Source organism: Narcine bancroftii, chromosome 2 (assembly GCF_036971445.1).
Source record: "Narcine bancroftii isolate sNarBan1 chromosome 2, sNarBan1.hap1, whole genome shotgun sequence".
Lineage (NCBI taxonomy): Eukaryota > Metazoa > Chordata > Chondrichthyes > Torpediniformes > Narcinidae > Narcine > Narcine bancroftii.
Window position 1 is genome coordinate 198,676,574 of NC_091470.1, and position 22,908 is coordinate 198,699,481.

General features: G+C 48.0%; 2 protein-coding genes across 3 annotated transcripts in view; one reads left to right on the plus strand and one right to left on the minus strand.

Annotated features, from left to right (window-relative positions):
• The window catches only part of LOC138754952 (zona pellucida sperm-binding protein 3-like), a 32,910-nt gene extending 31,051 nt beyond the window's left edge, over positions 1–1,859 (minus strand). The window contains exon 1 of the mRNA XM_069920011.1: positions 1,398–1,859. Coding sequence (XP_069776112.1) covers positions 1,398–1,550 — 153 coding nt within the window. The 5' untranslated portion in view covers positions 1,551–1,859. The remainder of the gene's footprint in view (positions 1–1,397) is intronic.
• acap1 (ArfGAP with coiled-coil, ankyrin repeat and PH domains 1) overlaps positions 1,582–22,908 on the plus strand; it is a 109,320-nt gene continuing 87,993 nt past the window's right edge. Inside the window, exons 1-2 of one of the 2 annotated variants that reach the window (XM_069919992.1) lie at positions 1,582–1,787; positions 18,171–18,267. In XM_069919992.1, coding sequence (XP_069776093.1) covers positions 18,233–18,267 — 35 coding nt within the window. In that variant the 5' untranslated portion in view covers positions 1,582–1,787; positions 18,171–18,232. The remainder of the gene's footprint in view (positions 1,788–18,170; positions 18,268–22,908) is intronic. The other variant, XM_069919990.1, reaches the window with a different exon arrangement.

Genomic DNA, 22,908 nt, shown 5'->3' on the forward strand with positions numbered 1-22,908 from the left:
GCCTCTAGAGCTCCCGTGGCCTCTGCAGCCACATTATATCCACCAGATACCCGACCTCCAGGTCCTAACCTCCTCCACGATGATGAAGTCTTCAGCGCCCCAGGGGTGCCCTCCTCCCCCTCAGCACCCTCTCGAATCCTGGTTCTGATACCCAGTTCTCGTGAGCCAGCAGCTGGTCCGTCTTGTTACAAGATAACAAAAGGAACCTTTGAACTGTCAGGCATATTATCCATGCAAACCAACATTGAGTTACAGTCACCATTTAGAACATGGAACATTACAACACTTGTACAGGCCATTCGGCCCTCGATGTTATGCTGACGCATACTTACCCCCCAAAAAAACTCCCTACTTCATAATCCCTCCATTTTTCTTTCATTCGTGACCCTGTCTTAGAGTCTCTGCACCCACACAACTCTCTGTGTAAAAAAAAACACCCCTGACATCTCCCCTAAACTTCCCTCTCTTCACTTTGTGCAGACGTCCTCCGGTGTTCGCTACTCCAACCTGAGATATCAGAGATATCTTATCTCTGCCTCTCAGAACCTCAAAGACCTCTATCAAGTCTCCTCTCATCCTTCTTCGCTCCAAAGAGAAAAGTCCCAGCTCTGCTACCCTTGCCTCATAAGACTTGTTTCCCAATCCAGGCCAGCTCCTGGTAAGTCTCCTCCGCCCCCTCTCCCTAGCTTCCACGTCCTTCCTTTAATGAGGCAACTAGAGCTGAACACAATAATCCAAGTGCGGTCTCACCAGAGATTTGTAGTTGCAACAGAACCTCTCTACTGAAATCAATTCCTCTATTAATGAAGCCCAACATCCCATAATCTTTCTTAACTACCTATCAACCTGACAGATGTAAACAAATCTGCCAACTTGCACATCTTTTGATGGAGGAAATTCTGTATCTAATCCCTGCTACCACTGTCCAGGCAGTGGGTGATGGGACAGTTTAGATGGAGCTTTCCTCTGGCTCACACCATTCAAATCCTGCCCTGGGAGTAAATGTGGAGGGAGCTTTACTCAAGATCCAACTATTCTAATGGAAAGCACGGCCCCATGGTTGAAGTAAAAACATAATACAGCAGGGTCAAACTGACCCACCTGTACACCCTCCCTTATCCACCTCCTGTCAGTGGGACCGTGCTCCTCCCCCATCCCACCATTTTGTTCGGGCATTTTGCTCATACCTCGATGAAGGCCTCAAGCCCAAAATGTTGGCGATGCATCCTTTACCTTTGCTACGTAAAGTACTCTGTTCGACCTGCTGAGTTTCTCCGGCATTCAAATCCTACCCTGAGAGTGAATGTACAGGGGGCTTTACTCTGTATCCCACTGGTAGATTCTGCCCTGGGACAGAATGTTGAGCTTCACTCTACAATCCACCAATTTGACCCTACCTTGGGAGTGAACGTAAAGGGAGATTGACTCCGTACTGAGACCATTACTGAAACCTTTCTCTCTGCTGTCGCACGGATGGATATTGTCTGATGGAAGCCCGTCACTTTGTGACACAGTTTACTCCCCTCGTTCAGTTCGGAGATGTTTTTCATAGTTGGCTCTGTGTTTCCAGGATGTGGTCAGAAGGCTCTGCTCCACCCACACTGCTGTTCCTCTTGCAAGAAGCCGTTCGCTCGGCTAGAACCCGTAGCTTTCAGCCTCTCGTGAAGACAATGGGCCACTGACGGGCCCTTCCTGAAGACATTTATTCCTTCACTGCACGGATATCAGGCAAAGATGACCATCTCCATTGATTTTGAGGAGTGCCTGAAGGACTCGCCAAGGTTCAGGTAGGGCCAATGTACATAAGGCATGGTGTTAACGACTGGCCAGTGTAGACACCCTCCGCTCTATCCTCACATTCTCTTCATGTGATTCCCTACACCAGATGTCATGTGCACAGAAGCATTAAGCCAGATATAATTTCCATTACAGCATGGAAACAGGCCATCTCGGCCCTTCTAGTCCACACCCAACCAAGTCCTCTCCTCTAGTCCCACCTACTTGCACCCTGCCCATAACCCTCCATTCCCCTCCCATCTATATACCTATCTAATTTTTCCTTCAATGACAAAATGGACCCTGTCACCACTACGTCTCCCGGAAGCTCATTCCACACAGCCCCCACCCCCCACCCGAGTGAAGAGGTGTTACTTCTAAACTATCCCCCTCATAATCTTAAATACTTCTATCCCCCTCTCAGCCTTCTACACTCCAAGGAATAAAGGCCTAATCTTTGTAATCTAGATGCTGTAACCCAAGTAACATTTTCGTAAATCTTCTCTGCACTCTCTCCACCTTGTTGATATCCTTCCTATAATTCGGTGACCAGAACTCCATATTTGGCCTCGCCAATGTCTTGAACAATCTCAACATCACTTCCCAACTCCTGTATTCTATGCTTTGATTTATAAAAGCCAACATACTAAAAGCCTTCTTCACCACCCAATCCACATGAGATTCTACCTTCAGAAAACAATGAACCATTATTCCTTGATCTTTCTGCTCCTCTGCCTTCCTCAATGCCCTCCTATTTACTACGTATGTCCTGTTTTGATTATTCCTTCCAAAATGAAGCCCTTCACACTTCTCAGTGTTAAACTCTATCTGCCATCTTTCAGCCCACTCTTCGAAGCAGTCCAAATCCCTCTGCAATCTTTGAAAATCTTCTTCATTATCCACAATTCCACCTATTTTAGTATCATCTGCATATTTACATCCAATTTACCACCTCGTCATCCAGATCATTAATGTATATGACAAACAGCAAAGGACCCAATACAGATCCCTGAGGTACACCACTTGTCACTGGCCTCTCGCCTGACAAACAGTTATCTACTTCAACTCTCTGGCATCTCCCTTCAAGCCACCATTGAATCCATTTGACCACCTCAAAGTTAATACTTAGCAGCTGAACCTTCCTAACTAACTGTCCATACGGAACCTTATCGAAGGCCTTACTGAAGTCCATATAGACCACATCCACTGCTCTACCCTCATCAATGTTCCTAGTCACCTCTTGAGAAAATTCAACAAGATTGGTCAAACATGACCTTCCATGCACAAATCTGTGTTGAGTGTTCCTGATCAGACCCTGTCTCTCCAGATGCTTATATATTATCTCTAAGAATATAGAACAGTACAGGCCCTTCGACCCTCAATGTCATGCTGACCTACTCAACAATCTAATCTTTCCCCAGCTCACACCTTGCATTCATATGCCTGTCTAAGTGTCTTTTAAATGCCCCTTATTGTCTCACCCTTCACCATCACCACATTCCCGGCACCTACAACTCTCTGTGTGAAAAAAAACACCCCTGACGTCTCTCCTATCTCACAACCCTCCATTTCTCTTTCATCCGTGGGCCTGCCAAAGAGTCTCTTAAATGCCCCCTATTGTTCCAGCCTCCACCACCACACCTGGCCAATACTTTCCTGGCCCCCACAACTCTCTGGGTGAAAGAAAACGCAGCCCTGATGTCTCCCCCTAAACTTCCCTCCTTTCCCTTTCTACAGACGTCCCCTGGTGTTGGCTGATCCTGCCCTGGGAAGCAGGCGTGTCCACTGTTCATAACCTCGTAGCTCTCTCTCATCCTCCTTTGCGCCAGAGAGAAAAGCCCCGGCTCTGCTTGCCTTGCGATTTTGGGAATGTAATCGTGCCTGCACATTGTCTTCAAAGCAACCAATTTGCTTCTGGTCTGGGGCCGTCCGCCAAGCTGGCTGTGGGCCGTTTAATCCTTGAAATGTTGACCTTGTGCAATCAAAGGATAATGTTGTTCAGGAAGAGGCCATTCATCCCTTTGACCTCATGGTAGTGGTGTGAAAGAGCTGATGATTGAACATCTCTGACCAGATTCTTCACCTTTGTACAGGGGGTATTGTAAGGGTATGGATCTGGACTGTGAGGCAGTGCTCTAATATGTAGCTGGCTTATGATATGGCATTGTCTTTCTTTAAATCATATTGGTGAATCTGATGAGGATTGTATTCCCGGCCGAGGGCCTTCTGTTCTTCCCCCTGCACCTTTTCCCTCCCCCCCACCCCTAACCTCGGTGTGCTACATTGAAGTAAAACACAAAAATCTACAGTCACCACGGTCGATGTGAAAACACAAAGATGGAGAAACTCAGCAGGTCAAGATGTTATAGGTAAAAATACATAACTGAAAAGAAAGCTTTTGGCCCTCATAAATCAAAGTGTTGAGCACTGTGTTATGGTGAGGTTCTTCAAGATGTTGGTGGGGCCGAATTTGGAGCATTGTGTGAGGTCTCATCACCTAATTACAGGAAGGATATCAGTGAGATTCAAAGAGCACAGAGAAGATTTACTAAGATGTTGCGGGTCTTCAGGACTTGAGTTCCAGGGAAAATTTAAACAGGCTGGGACTTTATTCCCTGGAGTTTAGAAGAATGAGGGGAGGTTTGATCGAGGTTTACAAGATTATGTGGGGTACGGACAGAGTGGATGCGAGTCGGCTCTTTCCACTTAGATTGGGGGAGATAAATGCGAGAGGACACAGCTTTAGAAAAGTTTAGGGGCAAGTTCTTCACTCAGTGAGTGTGGAACGAGCTCCCATCGGCCGTGGCGAATGTGGGCTTACTCTTAAGTTTCAGAATCAGAACTTATTGTCACAAACAAGACATGAAATTCGATGTTTTGCAGCAGCGTGTCATAGAGCAAACATTCATATTACAACATTACCATAAAAAATAAAAATAATAGTTCACAAAAAGTAAGGCAGTGTCTTTGGTTCATTGATTAAGAATAAATTGGATAGATACGTGGTTGGGAAAGGTCAAGAGGCTGATAGAATTGGGTGCAGGTCATTGGGGCTAGTAGAATGATGTTTCAGCACAGACTAGAAGGGCTGAATAGCCCATTTTTTTTCTCTGTTTTGCACAGTCAGTTTGTTCACATTTCTCTCTTCTGTCTCCATGTTGTTTTCTTGCTTACAGTTACAGATAAGTAGAAATTCTGCCTGACCCACAGGAAAATAGAAATAAAAAGAATCTCAAGGCTGTATGTGACATCATGAACGCGCTCTGTTCTCGCTGCTGCATCAGGAAACAGGTAGTGGTTCCACTAGACACGTGAAAAAGTTAGTGGACACAGCCCAGGACATCGCAGGCAAAAACCCTCCCCCACCATCGAGACCATCTATGGGGTGGGGGGGACGCTGCCGTCAGAGGGCAGCAGCGCTCACCAAGGATCCCCCGCCACCTAGCACATGCTCTGCTCTCGCTGCTGCCGTCGGGAAAGAGGTCTCGGGGCCACAAGACTCTCACCACCAGATTCAGGAATAGCTGCCCCCCACCACCACCAGACTCCTCAACGGCAAACTCAATCAGGGACTTTTAATTTGCTCAATATTTATTACTGAATATTTATTTTCTGCATTTACACAGTTTATTTATATTTCCTTTTGTATACATTTCTTTATTCTTAAGTACAGTTTAGTTACCCATAACTAGGAATTCTGTCTCACCCGCGGGAAAATGAATCTCAGGGTTGTATGAGATGTCACGTGTGTAGATTGACTACAGATCCCATTGATTTGCATCAAGGGAACTGTTCACACTAACCATCTGAGACTCTAGTATTTCACTGAACAATAGTCATTTATATATTTGTCCTGGGCATTGTCTGTACATGTGTTATGTCAGGTTATGTGTCTGCGTGTTTTGTACCGAGGACTGGAGAACGCTGTTTCGTCGGATTGTACTTGTGCAATCAGAGGACCACAAACTTGACTTGACTTGACTGTCCTAAATTAATCCCACTGCCACATTCTCCCCAAACAGCTCTGTATCAATCCGAAAGTAATCTAATTGTGTGGACAAAGAGTTGAATTGAGGGGAATGTGGGAGAGTGCCGAAATGGGATTGCTTTCTGAGTCACCATTGGCATGATGGGCCAAACAGCCTCTCATTGAGTTTGTCATTGAGGAATCCAATGGTGGATGTGGGTAGCAGCTGTTCCTGAACCTGGTGGTGTAAGTCTCGTGGCACCGAGACCTCTTTCCTGGTGGCAGCGGCGAGAACCGAGCGTGTGCTGGGTGACAATGGCTGCTGCTCTCTGACGGCATGGATGTCCTCAATGGCTGGGGGAGGGTTTTGCCCGTGACATCCTGGGCTGTGTCCACTATGTTTTTCAGAGCTTCACGCTCGGGGGTATTGGGGTCCCCGTACCAGACCATGACGCAGCTGGTCAGCACACTAGTCCCCGAAAACTGGGACACGGGATCCAAAGGGACGGAGGAGGAATTCATTCCCCAAGGGAAGCTTGGGAATTTTCTGTGGAAGCTGAGGCCAAAATCTTATCAGTGGAGGAGCAGGTCAGGGAAGAAGGCAAGTTGTTCACTCCTGCTCCTATTTCCTGTGGTGTGGGGAGGTGTGAGGGAACATCTTTTCTTTGGATGGTGGGAGTCAGGTGTGAGGGGAAGTTAGTGAGTGGTTCTCATCTGGAAAAAGATTCGAAAGGAGGCTGTGATCGTTGTCAAAACATAGAAATGCTGGAGGAATTCAGCGGGTCTCACAGCGTCCAGCACCGTGAGGAAGGACTTAGTCCCGAAATGTCGGCAATATACCTTCATCCCCAACGGACACTGCTTGACCAGCTGAGTTCCTCTATCACAGTAGTTCTCAACTTTTTCCACTCACATCCCACTTTAAGTCATCCCAAGGCCATCAGTGCTCTGTGATTAGTAAGGAATTGCTTAAGTTGGGATGTGAGTGAGAAGGGAAGGTTAAGAATCACTGTTCTAGACCCAATTGTTTCTGAAATATTTTGCTTGAGAAAAATTGTCTTTGGCCTTTGGAACTCTGAAACAGTGCACAGAATGTTGAGGGACAATTAAAACAGTGGTTTTCAAACTTTTTTTCTTTCCACCCACATACCCTTGCTAATCACCGTGCACCAATGGCATAGGTCATGCTTAAAGTGGGATGTGAGTGCAAAGAAAAAGGTTGAGAACCACTGCTGTAATCATCCCTCATTGACTCGTTATGTGCACCGTTTCAGAACTCCAAAGGGAATGACAATTTTTCTCAAGCAAAATGTTTCAGTAACAATTGGGTCTAGGGCAGTGGTTCTCAATCTTCCCTTCCCACTCACATGCCACCTTAAGCAATCCCTTACCAATCACAGAGTAACGATGGCGTAGGGATGACTTCAAGTGCACTTCTGTGTTCATCTGGAAAGCCCTGCTGGTCAGGGGGTGATGGATCCAGGGCGTTCAAAAGGCCTTCAATTAGTCGAAGGATCGCGGTAAAAAGTATTGCTTTGTGACACCGCTGAAGTTGCTCGGAAGGGAGCCAGTGCAGATTTGATGAGTCAAATCGCCTCCTTCCATATAAAAACATTACTCTTGTACAATTGTTGTGTTGAAAGTTGGGAAGTGTTTGAAGAAATCGTTCCTAGTGCAGGAGGCTCAGTAACCACACCACAGAGGTTTAACATGCTGAGCAAGAGAACAAACTGCAGGAGGAAGTAGATTTTTGTTTAACAGTAAGTACTCGAAAAGTATGATGGAAGCCAATATTGAACCAATGCGAACGAATCCCACTAGCCCTCATTCCCAATATAATCCCACCGCCCCATCCTTTAGGAAGGGAAACCCAGAGGTGTAGAATCCAGTGATCATTGGGGGATCCAAGGTGGAGAGGGGAAGCAAATTGATGCTCTTGGGAGTCTCTATCTCGGAGGATCTTTCCTGAACCCAACACACCAATGGCATCATGAAGAAAGCCCGTCAGCGTCTTGACTTCCTCAGGAATTTGTGGAGGTTGGGCATGACATAGGAAACCCTGGAAAATTTCCACAGTGGTGCGGTGGAAAGGGCGCTGACCGACTTCATCATGGTCTGGTACGGGGACACCAATCCCCTCGAGCGTAAATCCCTGCAAAAGGTAGTGGACACAGCCCAGGACAACCACAGGCAAAACCCTCCCCCGCCATTGAGAACATCTATGGGGGGGACGCTGCCATCAGAGGGCAGCAGCGATCACCACCTAGCGCACACTCTGTTCGCGCTGCTGCCATCAGGAAAGAGGACTCGGGGCCACAAGACTTGAACCCCCCCCCCAGGTTCAGGAACAGCTGAACCATCGGACTCCTCCACCATCGGACTCCTCAACAACAAACTCAATCAGGGACTCATTTAAGGACTCGCACTTGTGCACTTTATTTATTACTGAAGATTTATTTTCTGCATTTGCACTGTCAGTTTGTTTACATTTACTTTATTTCGTTATATTCCTTTCTTTTGTATGTATTTCTTTTTCTTGAGTACAGTTTACAAGTGCCGGTAATGAGAATTTTTTGCCTGGCCCGCAGAAGAAGAATCTCAGGGATGTCATGTCTGGCAATGAAATTTGAACCTGACCCAGATTAATCCCGTTGCCACCGTTCTCTCCAAACCGCTCTGTATTGATCCGAAAGTCATCTATTTGTCTCCCTATCGCACCGTTTCAATTCCAAACCCTCTGAATCAAGGAGCCCTTCATTAACTCCAAACTAATTCCACTGCCCTATTTTCTCCAGCAGCCCAGAATCAACCCCAGAGTCCCCTCCTATACCTGAAATCGTTACGGACTGCAACATGGTTACCGTAGCAGCTATTGCAAATGCTGTTACATCGCGAGCAACCAGGGTTTGAATCTGCCGCTGTCTGTGAGGAGTTTGTACGTTCTCCAGGGGCTCCAGTTTGTATTTTGGAAGAAGGCTGAGTACAGGGTTAATGGAGGTATACCTAAGAGTATGGGTGAACAGAAGGACCGTGGGAGTCCAAATCCATACACCCCTCAAGTTTGCTCTGCAGGTTTATAGGATAGTTAAGAAGGGCTACAAGAAGTTGGGATTCTTTAATGGGAGGGCTGAGTGCAAGAGTCGAGAGTTCACGTTGCAACCTGACAAGTCTCTGGTGAAACTGCACTTCAGAGCATTGTGTTCAGTTCTGGCCACCTCATTATCGGAAGGAAGTGGAAGCCATGGAGAGGGGGCAGAGGAGATTTACCAGGATGTTGCCTAGATTGGGAAACGTCTTATGGGGCGAGGTTAGCAGAGCTGGGACCTTTTTCTTTGGAGTGTAGAAGGATGAGAGGAGACTTAATGGGGGTCTGCAAGACCCTGAGAGGCTTGGACAGGATAGACAGTCAGTGCCTGTTTCCCAGGGTGGGAAACACCAGAGGACATGTGTACAAAGTTTAGAACATAGATTGCTACAGTATAGTACAGGCCCTTCGGCCCTCAATGTTATGCCAACCCATATATTCCCTTCCAAAAAAAAGGTACTAAACCCTCCCTACCCCATAACCCTCTATTTTTCTCTCATCCATGCGTCTGTCTCTCTTAAATTCCCCTAATATTTCAGGCTCCACCACCATCCCCGGCGAGGCATTCCAGCCCCCCAAACTCTCTGTGTAAAAAACCTACCCTTAGGAGTAACATAAAAGAAAGCTTCTTCAGTCAGAGGGGGGTGGCTGAGTGAAATGACCTTCTGGAAGAGATGGTCACAGTAGGGTCAAATTTTGTCATTGAAGAGAAAGTTGGATGTGAGGGGATTGGAGGGTAATAGGAAGAGAGCAGGTAGGTGGGACTAGTGGAGTTTCACTTAAATCAGCGCAAACTAGAAGGGCCAATATGGCCTGTTCCCAAACTGTAATTGTTATATGGTTAACTTTGTACAAGCGTTCTTTGCTGTTTGCTGATCTTCCCTTGGGCGTTCACCCTGTCTAGGCCTCTCATAATCTTGATCAAGTCTACTATCAACCTTCTTCGCTCCAAAGTCTGCCTCACAAGACTCGTTTCCCAATCCAGGCAACGTCCTGGTGAATCTCCTCTGCCCCCTCTCCATACCAACCACATCCTTCCTGTAATGAGGTGACCAGAACCGAGCATCATACTCCAAGTGGGGATCTCACCAGAGATTTGAAGAGTTGCAACAAATTAGGGGAGACATCAGGGATAAGGAGTTGTGGGCGTCTGGATTGCCTTGATGAGGGGGCGCAAGCCCGAAACGTTGGTTACGATTCTCTGCTCCATAAAGTACACTGTTTGATTTGCAGAGTTTCTCCAGCATCGTGTTTTCATCCCACCCCCCTCATTCTCAATATGCTCCACAACCAGTGGGCTCCTCGTTTAAGAAAGCATGTGCTGGCATGAGAGAGAGGGTTCAGAGAAGATTCACAAGAATGAAGGGATCAGCCGATGAAGAATGTTCAATGGCTCTTGAACGGGATGCCATGATGTTCAGAAGAAGAAGGGGGTCTCAAGAGAAGCATTTAGAAGATCGAAAGGCCTGGGCAGAGTAGACGTGGCAAAGTTGTTTCCCATGGTAGGACAAAGGGGACACAACTTTAGGAGTGAAAGGCACCCATTTAAAGGCGAAGGAATCTCTTTAGCCAGAGGGAGGTGGATTTGCTACCATGGATGAGTTTGGAGGCCAGGTCATTGGGTGTGTTTAAGATAGGTTCTCGATTAGCCAGGGCATCAAAGGTTATGGGGAGAAGGCCGGGCGGATGGGGCCGAATGGGGAAATGGATCAGCTCGTGATGGTGGGGCAGCCTCGTTGGGCTGAATGGCCCATTTCTGCTCCTTATGATAAAGAGATTGGCCCCTCGGAGGGTCTGCTGATCATTATAAATCCGCCTCCTGGATAGAAGTGGAAGAATCTGAGTGAATGACGTTCCCCGAGAAAAAGGGAGATGTGCACGTCCTATCCATTTGCATACCTGGTGAGGAGACTTTAGGGATATCCTGAAAGTCCCTCTAGCAAAGAAATTCTTCTGTTACCCATTCCAGCCTACTTGTGACTCCAGGTCTACAGCAATGTATGTAAAGACGGGCAAAGGAACTGCTCAGGTTAACCATCTGAGACTCTCGTATTCATGAAACAATATTTATTTACACAGTTTTGGTCACTGAACTACAAGAAAGGTATCAATAAGGGGGCAGAGAAGATTTACTAGGGTGTTGCCCAGACTGAGTTACAGGGAAAGGTTCAACAGGTTAGGACTTTATTCCCTGGAATGTTAAAGATTGAGGGGAGATTTGATGGAGGTGTTTAAAATTATGAGGGGGACGGACAGAGTCAATGCAGGTCAGCCTTTTCCACTGAGGGTGGGTGAGATACAAACCGGAAGACATGGATTAAGGGTGAAAGGTTTAGGGGGAGCATGAGGGGGATCTTCTTCATTCAGAGAGCAGTGGGGGTGTGGAACAAGCTGCCAGCTGAATGTGGGCTCAATTTGAACATTTAAGAAGAATTTGGAACGGTACCTGGAGGGGAGGGGTCTGGAGGGGGTATGGACTGGGTGCAGGTCAGTAAGCATGGTTCAGCACAGACTAGAAGGGCCAAAGAGGCCTGTTTCTGTGCTGTAGTGTTCTGTATGAATACTTGCCCTGCGTGTGTATTGTCTGTCTGTCTGTGTGTTACGCCTGGCTGTGTGTATGCGTGTTTTGCACCGAGGACCTGTTTCATCGGGTTGGACTGGTTCGATCGGATAACAATAAATTTGACTTGACGTGAACCTCCACTGCCCTTTCTCTGATTCCAAGGGTGATAAATTCTAATACTAAATTTAAATTTAGACATACAGCACAGTTTCGGCCCACAGGCCTGTGCTGGCCATTTGACCTACAACCAATTGACCTCCAGCCCCCAGTACCATGGAAGGAAACCGGAGCACCCGCCAAAAACCTACGCAGTCTCGGGGAGAACATACAAACTCTTTACAGACAGCACCAGATTCGAACCTCGGTCCCTCCTCGATGGAGGGCCTTGCTGAGGTTTGGGAGGTGGGTGGTGGTCTTTCTGCCGCGCTTGGTTGCCCTGCCTCACTGAGACCCGCCTCCTGAGGCGTGAGAAGTTTGAGGAGATTTGGTATGTCACCAAAGACTCTCAAAAACCTCCACAAGTGGAGAGCATTCTGGACGGTTACATCACTGTCTTTTACAGAGGCGACAACGCTCAGGACAGGAAAAAAATCTCCAGAGGGTTGTTAACTAGGCCTGCGACATCATGGGCACCAGTCTTCACTCCGTCAAGGACGTCTACATGAGGTGGTGTCTTAAGAAAGCAGCCTCTATCCTCAACGACCCCCCCACCCCCACCACCCAGGTTTTGCCTTTTTCACTCTGCTACCATCGGGGCTGCATTGAGACCATCCTACGTAACGGCATCACCACCCAGTTCAGGAACTGCACCATCCCAGAATGCAAGTCCCACCAACGGATAGTGAAGACTGCTGAGGGGATTATTGGGGTCTCTCTCCCTGCCAGGACGGACATTTATAATGGCCTGCTGTTTGCGGAAAGCCCCGGACATCGTGAAGGACTCCACCTACCCTTCCCGCAATCTGTTCTCCCTCCTGCCGTGCGGGAAGAGGTACTGCAGCGTTTGGGCCCTCACGACCAGATTACGAGGCAGCTTTTTCCCCCCAAGCCATGAGGCTTCTGAACTCCGGGGACACAGGGCCAGCATATGGAACATGATATTTATTTTTTTTAAATTCTGATGTAATTTATCCATGTAAATAACCAGCTCCATGGTCCGGAGAAACACTATCTCGTTTTCACTGGTAACAGGGATTCTCAACCTTTTTCTTTCCACTCGCATCCCACTTGTCATCCCTAGGCCATCAGTGCTCTGTGATTAGTGAGGGGTTGCTTAAGGTGGGATGTGAGTGGAAAGAAAAAGGTTGAGAACCATTGGGCTTTGGTATGAATGACACATAAATGTAACTTGTAAAGGGTCCAGGAGCCTGAAGACAAGCACTCAGAGACACAAGGACGGCTTCTTCCTCTCGGCCATCAGATTCCCGAATGATCAATGAACCAAAGGCCCTGCCTTACTTTTCATGAACTATTTCTATTTATTTTTGTAAGGTGGTTTCCGGCATCAGAGGCCACAGTTTAAGAATATGAGGGTCGGCCATTTAGAATGGAGCGGAGGGAAAAACCTTTTCACCCAGGGAGTTGTGGATCTGTGGAACACTCCGCCTGAGAAGGCAGTCGAGGCTAATTCTCCAGATGCTTTCAAAAAAGAGTTAGATCGAGCTCCTAAAGATAGCAGATATGGGGAGAAGGCAGGGATGGGGTTACTGATCATGGATCACAGTGAGGGGCCGAGCGGCCTACTCCTGTGTCCATTGTTAATGAATGTTTGCACAGATTTCATTACAATAAATTCTGATTCTGGATTCAGATTCTAGCCTGGGTGGGGTGGGGGGGGCGGGCAGGGAGGGGAAGGCTGTGTGTGGTTGGAAGCAATGTTGTCCCGAAGCAGATTCACTCACAGGATGTTGCGATACACACTCTAGCAGAAACAAAACCACAGGTCGTTGCGCCGGCAGGTCCTTGCACCTTGTAAGGGTTGTCATTATTTCCACAAGCCAGGGCAGCCAAACAAACTTCTCTGTTCAAAAGGCATTCTGTGATTACCTGTAATTCTCCAAAAATTTGGCCACCGTGTTTAAATTGTATAGGAGCGCAGTTACCATGTGGATCTGTGTGTCTTTCTGCCCTGCCTCCCTTGTTTGTCCATCTACCGAGGGGAGGGACAGAGGGGGTCCATTCCATCCCAAACAAGTAAGGTCAAGAAAAATGTAACAGCCTGCTTTGTCGGGTCACACTTGTACAATCAGACGGGAATAAACTTCAGCTTGAACTTGAAAGATAACATTGGAATCTGACTTTGCAATTCCACTCCCTCAACGCGCACCAAACCAAATTTCAGATGCCTGGCTGAGGTTTCATTTCACCACCTGCGGCAGTGCGCATCGGTGGCGGCAGGCGCACCAGCTCCATGTTTCACTCCATGAAGTAAATCTACAAGAGGCAGTATCTCAAGAAAGCAGCCTCTACCCTTAAGGATCCCCCACCTCCCAGGCCGTGCGTGCCCTCTTCACTCTGCTACCATTGGGAAGGACGTCCAGGAGCCTGAAGACAAGCACAGAATGGTTACAAAAGCAGTTTCTTCCCCCACCCCCCACCCCCACCACCACCATCGGATTTTTGAGCCTGTAGGCACTCCCTCAACTTCCTTTGCACTCATTTCTATTTAAAAACATCTTTATTTACGGAATTGGAATTTTTAGCAATTTTTGCACCTGTAATGCATAGTGACCACTGCCGCTAAACGATAAATTTCACAACTTTAAACGCGAGTCCGCTTCGCCATTCCATCGTGACCTGACCCATTCCCCCACTCAGCCCCACTTCCCGGCCTTCTCCTCATAACCTTTCATCCCCCTGGCTCATCAGGTTCCTGCAAATCTCTGCACCCAACAACCCGGCTTCCGCAGCCGCCCATGGTAGCAAATTCCGGAGATTTACCGCCCTCTGGGTGAAGAAATTCTTCCATGTCTCAGCTTTCAATGAGCTCCCTTCAATCCTCTTGTCCTAGACTCCCCTACCATGAGAAACAACTTTGCACATCTACTCTGTCTAGAGCCTTTGAACATTCAGAAGGCTTCTATGACATCCCCCTCCTCATTCTCCGGAACTCCAAGGAGCACAGTCAAACGTTCCTCACGTGCTAAACCTTTCATTCCACAAATCATTCTTGTGTATTTTCTGTGAACCCTCTCTAATGCCAGCACATCCTTTCTTAAATGAGGAGCCCAAAACTGTACCCCGTCCTCTGAGTGAGGCCTCACCAGTGCCTTACAAAGCCTCAACATCACATCCATGCTCTTGGGTCCTATACCTCTAGATATGAACTGCTTTCGTCCGGCTTCGAATGCCTTTGTAAAAGCTTTGGGGAGTGCCCAAGGGACTTCTCTAATGGATTATTGTTTAGAAAAGCAATAGATGAAAGAACTCAGAGGATTAGGTTTGGAGCCACAGTCTGTTTGAGTGGAGGTTGCTGTTCTAAGAGGCACATAACAAGTCAATGAGGGATGATGAAAACAGTGGTTTTCAAACTTTTTCTTTCCACTCACATCCCACTTTAAGTAATCCCTGTGCCATCGGGCTCTGTGATTAGTAAAGAATTGCTTAAGGTGGTATGTAGGTGGGAAGAAAAAGTTTGAAGACCACTGTTTTAATTGCCCCCTCTGTGATAGTACAGATCTATCACCAATGTATATAGTGTATATAGTTACAGTATCTAGACTGTGCTTACAGCGATTGGCTGAGAGCTAAGCCACGCCTACTGTCTGGGCCTTAAAGGGTTGTGTCCCTAGCCAGGTCGGATCATTCCGGACTGGTCGGCCACCTGTGAAGAGCTCCTGTCTTTTGCTAATAAAAGCCTTGGTTTGGATCAACAAGTCTTTGATTCTTTCGACGAGCTCTACACCCTCATTGACTCGTTATGTGCACTGTTTCAGAGTTTCAAAGGAAATGGGCCAATGACAATTTTTCTCAAGTGAAATATTTCGATAACAATTGGGTCTAGAGCAGGGATTCTCAACCTTCCCTTCCCACCCACATCCCACCTTAAGCAATCCCTTACTAATCACAGAGCCCTGATGGCCTAGGGATAACTTAAAGTGGGATGTGAGTGGGAAGAAAAAGGTTGAGAACCCCTGGTCTAAAGTCACCGAGAATTAGTTCATTCAATTGTTCAGCGTTCTCACTGCCCGTGGGAAGAAGCTGTTCCTCATCCTGGCGGTGGTGGCTCTGATCCTCCTGTATCTCTTCCCACCGACGGGAGGGGCTGGAAGATGCTGTGTGACGGAATAATAGGGGTCTGCAATGATCTTACACACCCTCCGTCGGTCGTGGTCGACCGTGGGCACTGCGCCCCCCAGGCCGTCGCTGTGGAGTGGCCTCTCCAGTACAAGCCAGGGCAGCATTGATATGGAGATTCCTCTGTTGCCCGTGCAGTAGGACCCCCCCTCCCTCTCCCCCACCTCCATGCATTAGCAGGCCCAAAGGAATGTCGAAGGTTGAGGCAGTTTGGTGCCAGCAGCATTGCAGGAGTCTCCAAGCTGGCGCTGGGGACAGCATGCAGCCACCTTCGGGACTCCAAGTCCGGATTTTTTCTCGTGGTTTTCCCACAAGGCAGTGGAGGTTTGAAGTCGGAGCTTTCCCTCTCCCGGAAGAGGTAACGAGCCCCAATCTACCTGGGGCAATTGGTTTCGAGACACCAGTGCTGCCCCAGGCCTAAAGACTGGGTCACACGTGAAGGCCGGGAGTTGGACCTGGTGGTGAGAGGCTGTTTGAGACGCACACCATGACGTGCGTTTGTGCAGCAGTTTGTCCCCACCACCACCACTCTTCCTTCGGCTAGGACAACCTCTAGAGGCGTCCTTTTCAGACAACGATAAATCACATCAATGCAGGTGGGCGGTGGTGGGGGGAGTTGGGGGGAGAGAGGACGATCTTTCCCATCCTTCCCTTGAATTCCTCGCAGGCTCTGAGCACCCCCTTTGTCCTGCTGGCCACGGCAGCTGCGGCCTTGAGGTCAAACTCCTGACTCCTCAGCGTCGGGCCGGGGTGGAGTAGGGCAAGGCTGGGAAGCAACGCTGGGGGATTTCCGGGAAGTTAGAGGGAGTCATCACAGGGTGAGAGGAGAGGCACAGGGCTCAATCCCCCTCATCCGAATACCCGAAATGACCAAAAATTCGAAATGTTTTTTGTCCATGTTCCCTTAAGGTAATACTTAATAGAATTCAGAAATTCCAATCAGACATATGTGGTGCATTATATTTCAATGTACTTCAGTTAATTTATGCAGATGTAAATATTTGTATTGTAATGCGATTGCCTGTATCTTTAAGTCTGAGTGAATTAGTGCATTTTTTAAATGGTGTTCCAAAATCCGAAACACTTCTGGTCCCAGGCATTTTGGACGAGGGGTCCTCGACCTGGATAAACAAAGGCAGTGATTCTCAACCTTCTTATTTCTCCCCCTCTCACATACCACCTCAGTAATCCTTTGCTAACCACCTGTGGGGTGAATGCCAGTAAACTGGAATTCACTGTCTGTGCGTTGTTCAGATGCTGGTTCCCCCTCACCCACCTGGTTTTCCCGCCTTACCTCAGATTCACCTGAGGACTACTGTGTCCACCGGCCACTGATTGTAAGCTATTAAAAGCGCATTTGTGCTCCTCACTTGTGACACGGGTAGCTGGCCCGTCCCCCACTGGTGGCTTGTAACTCCCCCCCACCTTGTGACCCCAGAATAAAGGCCAGCCTCCCTCTCCCTATTCTCAGCCAAGCACTTGGAATCAGGTCTAACATGTAATAAAGCCTCTCGTATCCCGCTCTACGGCTCTGGAGTTATTGATTGAGCCAATCATCCTGGGTGCTCTGTGGTTAGTAAGGCACGCCCATTCTACTCGACTGTCCTGCACTGTGAATGGGGCTGTGGAGCAGGAGCCTCTGGGAGGGGCCACAGGTGAATATATACCCACAGGTTTGACTACGTAGAAATTACAGCATGTTTTAATACATAGGCCCCTCATTTCAGGGCACTATAATGTGTGGGACATTTGGTTTCACGGATGCTTATGAGCGTTTAATGGCTTGGCTGGCGCATTCTAAGAGTAAAATCGGAAAACAAAGGTTCTCCTGGTTAAAACCAATATATGGAACACAGAGAGAATCCAGTCTAAAATTATGATTCTGGAGCGATGTGGAAATATTGCACAAACCTCTTCATATTTAGAAATGGCATCGAACGCCCAACTCCTCATCTTCTCCACACTTGATGTGACCGCTGAGAGCCGCTGATCTCGAGTCAGTGGGTTCGGACCCCTTCTGTTGAAGTCACAGGGCTTTTCTAGCCGATAGCATTGGAAGAGCAAGTATTTGCGGCGAGGAGACTGGCCCATGCCCAGTCTCCACTGGTATCATTCTGAAGATAGATTTGGTTGTGAATTCTTGAACTTTAGTTCGGGTTTCAAAGACATGATCTAGCCTTGAACATGACCAGAACAAGGGAGTTAACGTCAGGTTTACATTGGGAAAAACACAGGCCCACTCACCTTTCACTGTATGAGCCTGATGTACCATCTTGAACTGAGTCCAGGAATGGCGGGCACCAACAGATGAAGTATTTACTCGTCGAGGATCCCCGCCACCCAGCACACACTCATCTGGAAGCGATTCTTGCAATTCCAGCCCCCAAGTGCTTTTAATTTTATCATCGGTGAAGTCCCCAGTGATGTGTTGCAGCGGTTTTCGAAGCTCTGCTGCCCGTTTATCTCCCTCATTCCCGGCACAGGGGCTGGTGACGAAAGGTAGAAGAGGAACAGATGGTGGATTCAAGACTGACAGAGGGTGCAGATGCTGGAGCACCTGGGATCTATGCTCAGCGTAAGGTAGGGTATTTTTAGATTTCAGATTTACTGTCAGAGTACATACATGACATCGCATACAACCCTAAGATTATTTTCCGTGCAGGTCAGGCAGAATCATCACTTATTGGCAGTGCAAAAACTCAACATACATGTAAACAGATAAATAAATGTAAACAAACTGACTGTTCAATACAGAGAGAGAAAAAAAATCAATAAAGTGCTCAAGTAAAAGTCCTTAAACGAATCACCGATTGAGTTTGTCGTTGAGGAGTCTGATGATGGAGGGGAGAGCGGCTGTTCCTGAACCTGAGGGAACAAGTCTTGTGGTCCCTATACCTCTTTCCTGAGGGCAGCAGCGAGAACAGAGTGCGGGCCAGGTGGGGTCTGCTGCTGCTCTCTGAATGGCAGTGATATTCCCCCCCCCCCCCCCCCCCCCACCACTGTGGATGTCCTGGGCTGCGTCTGCAGGGCTTTATGCTCAGGGATATTGGTGCCCCCTCCACCCCCCGTGCCAGACCATGATGCAGCCAGTCAGCGCACTTTCCATCGCCACGCCTCTGTAGAAATTCACCAGGGTTTCCGACACTGTGCTGAACCTCCGCAAACCCCTGAGGAAGTCGAGGTGCTTTCTTTACACTGGTTCCTTATGCTTTCCCCAAAATCGTCCTCTGCCTCGGCCCCTGTGTTTTGATCTGAGATCAAAGGTCTTGGCCACTTTGCTGTGTGATTGCAGTTTATTCTTGTAGGACTGAGTCTGAGGGTTTGACCTCCTGCCAAGGAAACTGTTTCTGTTGTGGTTTTCACCGAGTGCTAATTATGTCCTAATTACTACTGGGGACTTCAAATTTTACATTTAAATGTTCAATGTTTTAAATTTAGACGTCCAGCACTTTAACTGGCCCTGTCGGTCTATGAGTTCGCGCCCCCTCCCCCAATTGACCTACAACCCCTGGTACGTTTCGAGCAGTGGATGGAAAGTGGAGCTCTCCCCCCCTCGGTGAAAACCCACGCAGATGTGGCAAGAAAATACAAACGCCTTGCAGACAGGGCCGGATTCGGACCTGGGTCCCTGGCGCTGTAACAGTGTTGTGCTAACTGCTGTGCTAACCATGTGACCCAGACTTGCAAGATGTTTACTGTGATGTGGACCCTGCCTCTTCCCTCTGGTCACCTGCAACAGGAATTTCATTTTCTCTGGCCATGGGGTATATTTTCTTAACAGAACTGAAAAGTAAAACTCCCTCAAACACTGGGACTGCCCACAGTTATACCACTGAAGTTTTATGCACAAATCCCTATTAACTAAAATGGCCACATGATGACAGCATGCCTGACCATAACATACACACACACACACACACACACACACACACACACACACTTGCACACACGTATGTACACACTCACGCACACACGCACGCACACATGCATGCACACACACACACACACACACACACACACACACACACACACACACACACACACACACACACACACACACACACACACACACACACACACACACACACACACACACACACACACACACCCCCCAGAAGGGTGGCAGAGGATGGGTTGGAAGCTCTCTGTACACTGTTCCATCACACAGCCCAGTGCGGGAACACTGCAGCCAAAACAATCTTTCTTGATACCACACACTCTCGAAGCAGGCACAGATCGAAAGGAGAGCTGCGACTGATATTTGAAATGTATTCCTCATCTTTAACACCCAGAAGTGACTGACATGAACATAACTGTGTGAAGTTCCGCTTTGAGGTTCCAATTTGGAATTCTTCCCAGAAGGAAGCAGAATTGAAAGGTAATGGAGGAGCCATTCAATTTTCCCTAAATCCATGTGGTCAACTTGAACAGCCCTTGTTTTGATTCCTTTCAACCGTCTCGCACAAGGCAGCTTTAAGAGAATGTGTCAGAGAATTGCTCCAGTTGGTAGTAAGAAGGCCGCAGCCTCCACTTCCTGGGAGTTCACTGAACTAGTGACCTGTCGTGGACACTCAACATCCCCTCACTTGTCAGGAAGGCGCAACATCAACTGCACTTCCTGAGAAGATTGAAGCGGGCAAGGCCACCAGCCGCTGTCATGTCAACCTTCTACAGGAGATCTATGCAGAGAATCCTGGATGGCTGCACCACCATGTGGGTACAGATGCTGCAGAGAAATGGTTCAGAGGTCAATCCGCAGGACCATAAGAGCGGCAGAGAGGATCACTGGAGTCTCCCCCCCCACGCCTCCCCCCCCCGCACCATCAACATGATTTACCAGGATCGTCATCTGAAGAGGGCGCGCAAAATCATTGAGGACCCCCTTCCACCCCTGCATGCAGCATTTTCCAGCTGCTCCCGTCGGGGGAAGAGATACAGGAGGATCAGAGCCAGCACCACCAGGCTGAGGAACAGCTTCTTCCTGCGGGCAGTGAGAACACTGAACGACCAAAGGAAGCACTCGCATTGACCCTCCAAAACTCTCATATTCACAGAACCGTATATATTTGTACAGATGAATTCTTGTCCCAAATATGTATTGTTTGTCTGTGTGTGTGTGTGAGTGTGGGTGTGTGTGTGTGTGGGTGTGTGTGTGTGTGTGGGTGTGTGTGTGTGTGTGTGTGTGTGTGTGTGTGTGGGTGTGAGTGTGGGTGTGTGTGTGAGAGAGTGAGTGTGGGGGTGTGAGAGTGAGTGTGGGGGTGTGTGTGTGTGAGTGTGGGTGTGAGTGTGAGTGTGAGTGTGGGTGTGGGTGTGAGTGTGGGTGTGTGTGTGTGTGTGTGTGTGTGTGTGTGTGTGTGTTTGATGTCTGGTTGTGCGTCTGCACCGAGGACCAGAGAACGCTGTTTTGTCGGGTTGTACTTGCACAATTAGATGACAATAAACTTGGCTTGATGATGCTGTGGACCTTTACCACACATCATTATTCAAGCAGCAGCTGTGACTACAGGAAGCTAGCACCGCTCGGCTGATTGATGGCAGGGGATGATATAAGCTCATAGGAAGTGAAGGTAACCGCAGGCAGAACTCAAAAGCGTAACAGGCAACTCTGGTCCTGAATAAAGTATCTCCTAATAGTGTCCTGCAGAACCCCCCCGTCAAACCTTCCTGTGCTCTCGGGGGAGGTGGGAGATCTATCCCACCAACCGTGCAGACGTCCAATTGCACCCGAACGGAGAGGAAAGTAGATTGCAGAATGATTCTCAAAGAAAAGGGAATGTTTCTGATTGGCTGAAACCGCTTTCCATTTGCACTCTGACCCATGTCACACCTCAGATCTGGGAGGCGATTTTTTTTTCCATGTTGAAACTTTTGAGTCTGAAGGCAGATGTTAACCTTTTGGACTCCGTTTCGTTGAGGACCCCCTTCCACCCCCGCACACAGCATCTTCCAGCTGCTCCCTTTGGGGAAGGGATACAGGAGGATCAGAGACAGCACCACCAGGTTGTCTTCCCACGGGCAACTTATTCCCACGGGCAGCGAGAACGCACAGGAACCACAGGAAATGCTCACACTGACCATCCGAGACTCTATTTGTTATCCCTTTGGACCCCGATTCCTGGTTTTCATGGACTCCAGACGGGTGCATATACTCCATGTCCTGGTTTTCAGGGACTCCAGACTGGTGCATACACTCCGTGTCCTGGTTTTCAGGGACTCGAGGCTGGTGTATATACTCCATGTCCTGATTTTCAGGGACGCCAGACAGATGTATATACTCCGTGTCCTGGCTTTCTGGGACTCCAGACTGGTGCATATACTCTGTGTCCTGGCTTTCTGGGACTCCAGACTGGTGCATATACTCTGTGTCCTGGCTTTCTGGGACTCCAGACTGGTGCATATACTCTGTGTCCTGGCTTTCTGGGACTCCAGACTGGTGCATATACTCTGTGTCCTGGTTTTCAGGGACTCCAGACAGGTGCATATACTCCATGTCCTGGTTTTCAGGGACGCCAGACTGGTGCATATACTCCATGTCCTGGTTTTCCGGGACTGATTTTATACCCAACCATACTGGTGTTTACTCCTAGACCCAGTCCAAAGAATATATTATTAAAGGTTAAAAATGCCCGGAGTCCAAAGGGTTAAATCCACCAAAATGAGAGTAAAATTAAGAGGAAATGGAAAAGTAGAACCTTGATTAGTTTACATCCCTGCAGAAGCAACTCACAAATTGATTTACAGCCCTGCTACCGATTTCTAACATGAGATTCCGCAATGAACAATTTAATAGTTTGTTTATATTTTAGCCACAACAATTAAAGATTGATATGTTTAATGAAACCTTAATGTTGCAGTGGTTTGCAAACATTTTCTTTCCACTCACAAGATCACAAGTAAAAGGAAGAGAAGTAGGCCTTTCGCCCCATCGCGTCTGCAAATCCACCCTGTGCTAAACCGTTCTCACTTCTAGTTCCAAGTTCCGGCCTTTTCCCCCTATTCTTTGATACCCTGACTAATGAGATACCTATCAATCTCCCCCTTAAACTCATCCAGTGATACGGCAAGGCAACAAATTCCACAAATCCACAGCTCTCTGCCTTAAAGAAATTTCTCCTCATCTCTGTTGGCCTGGATTCACCCACCAAGGGAAACATCTTATTCACATTAACTCTGTCCAATCCTTTCAGCATTTGAAATGTTTCTATGAGATCCCCTCTCATT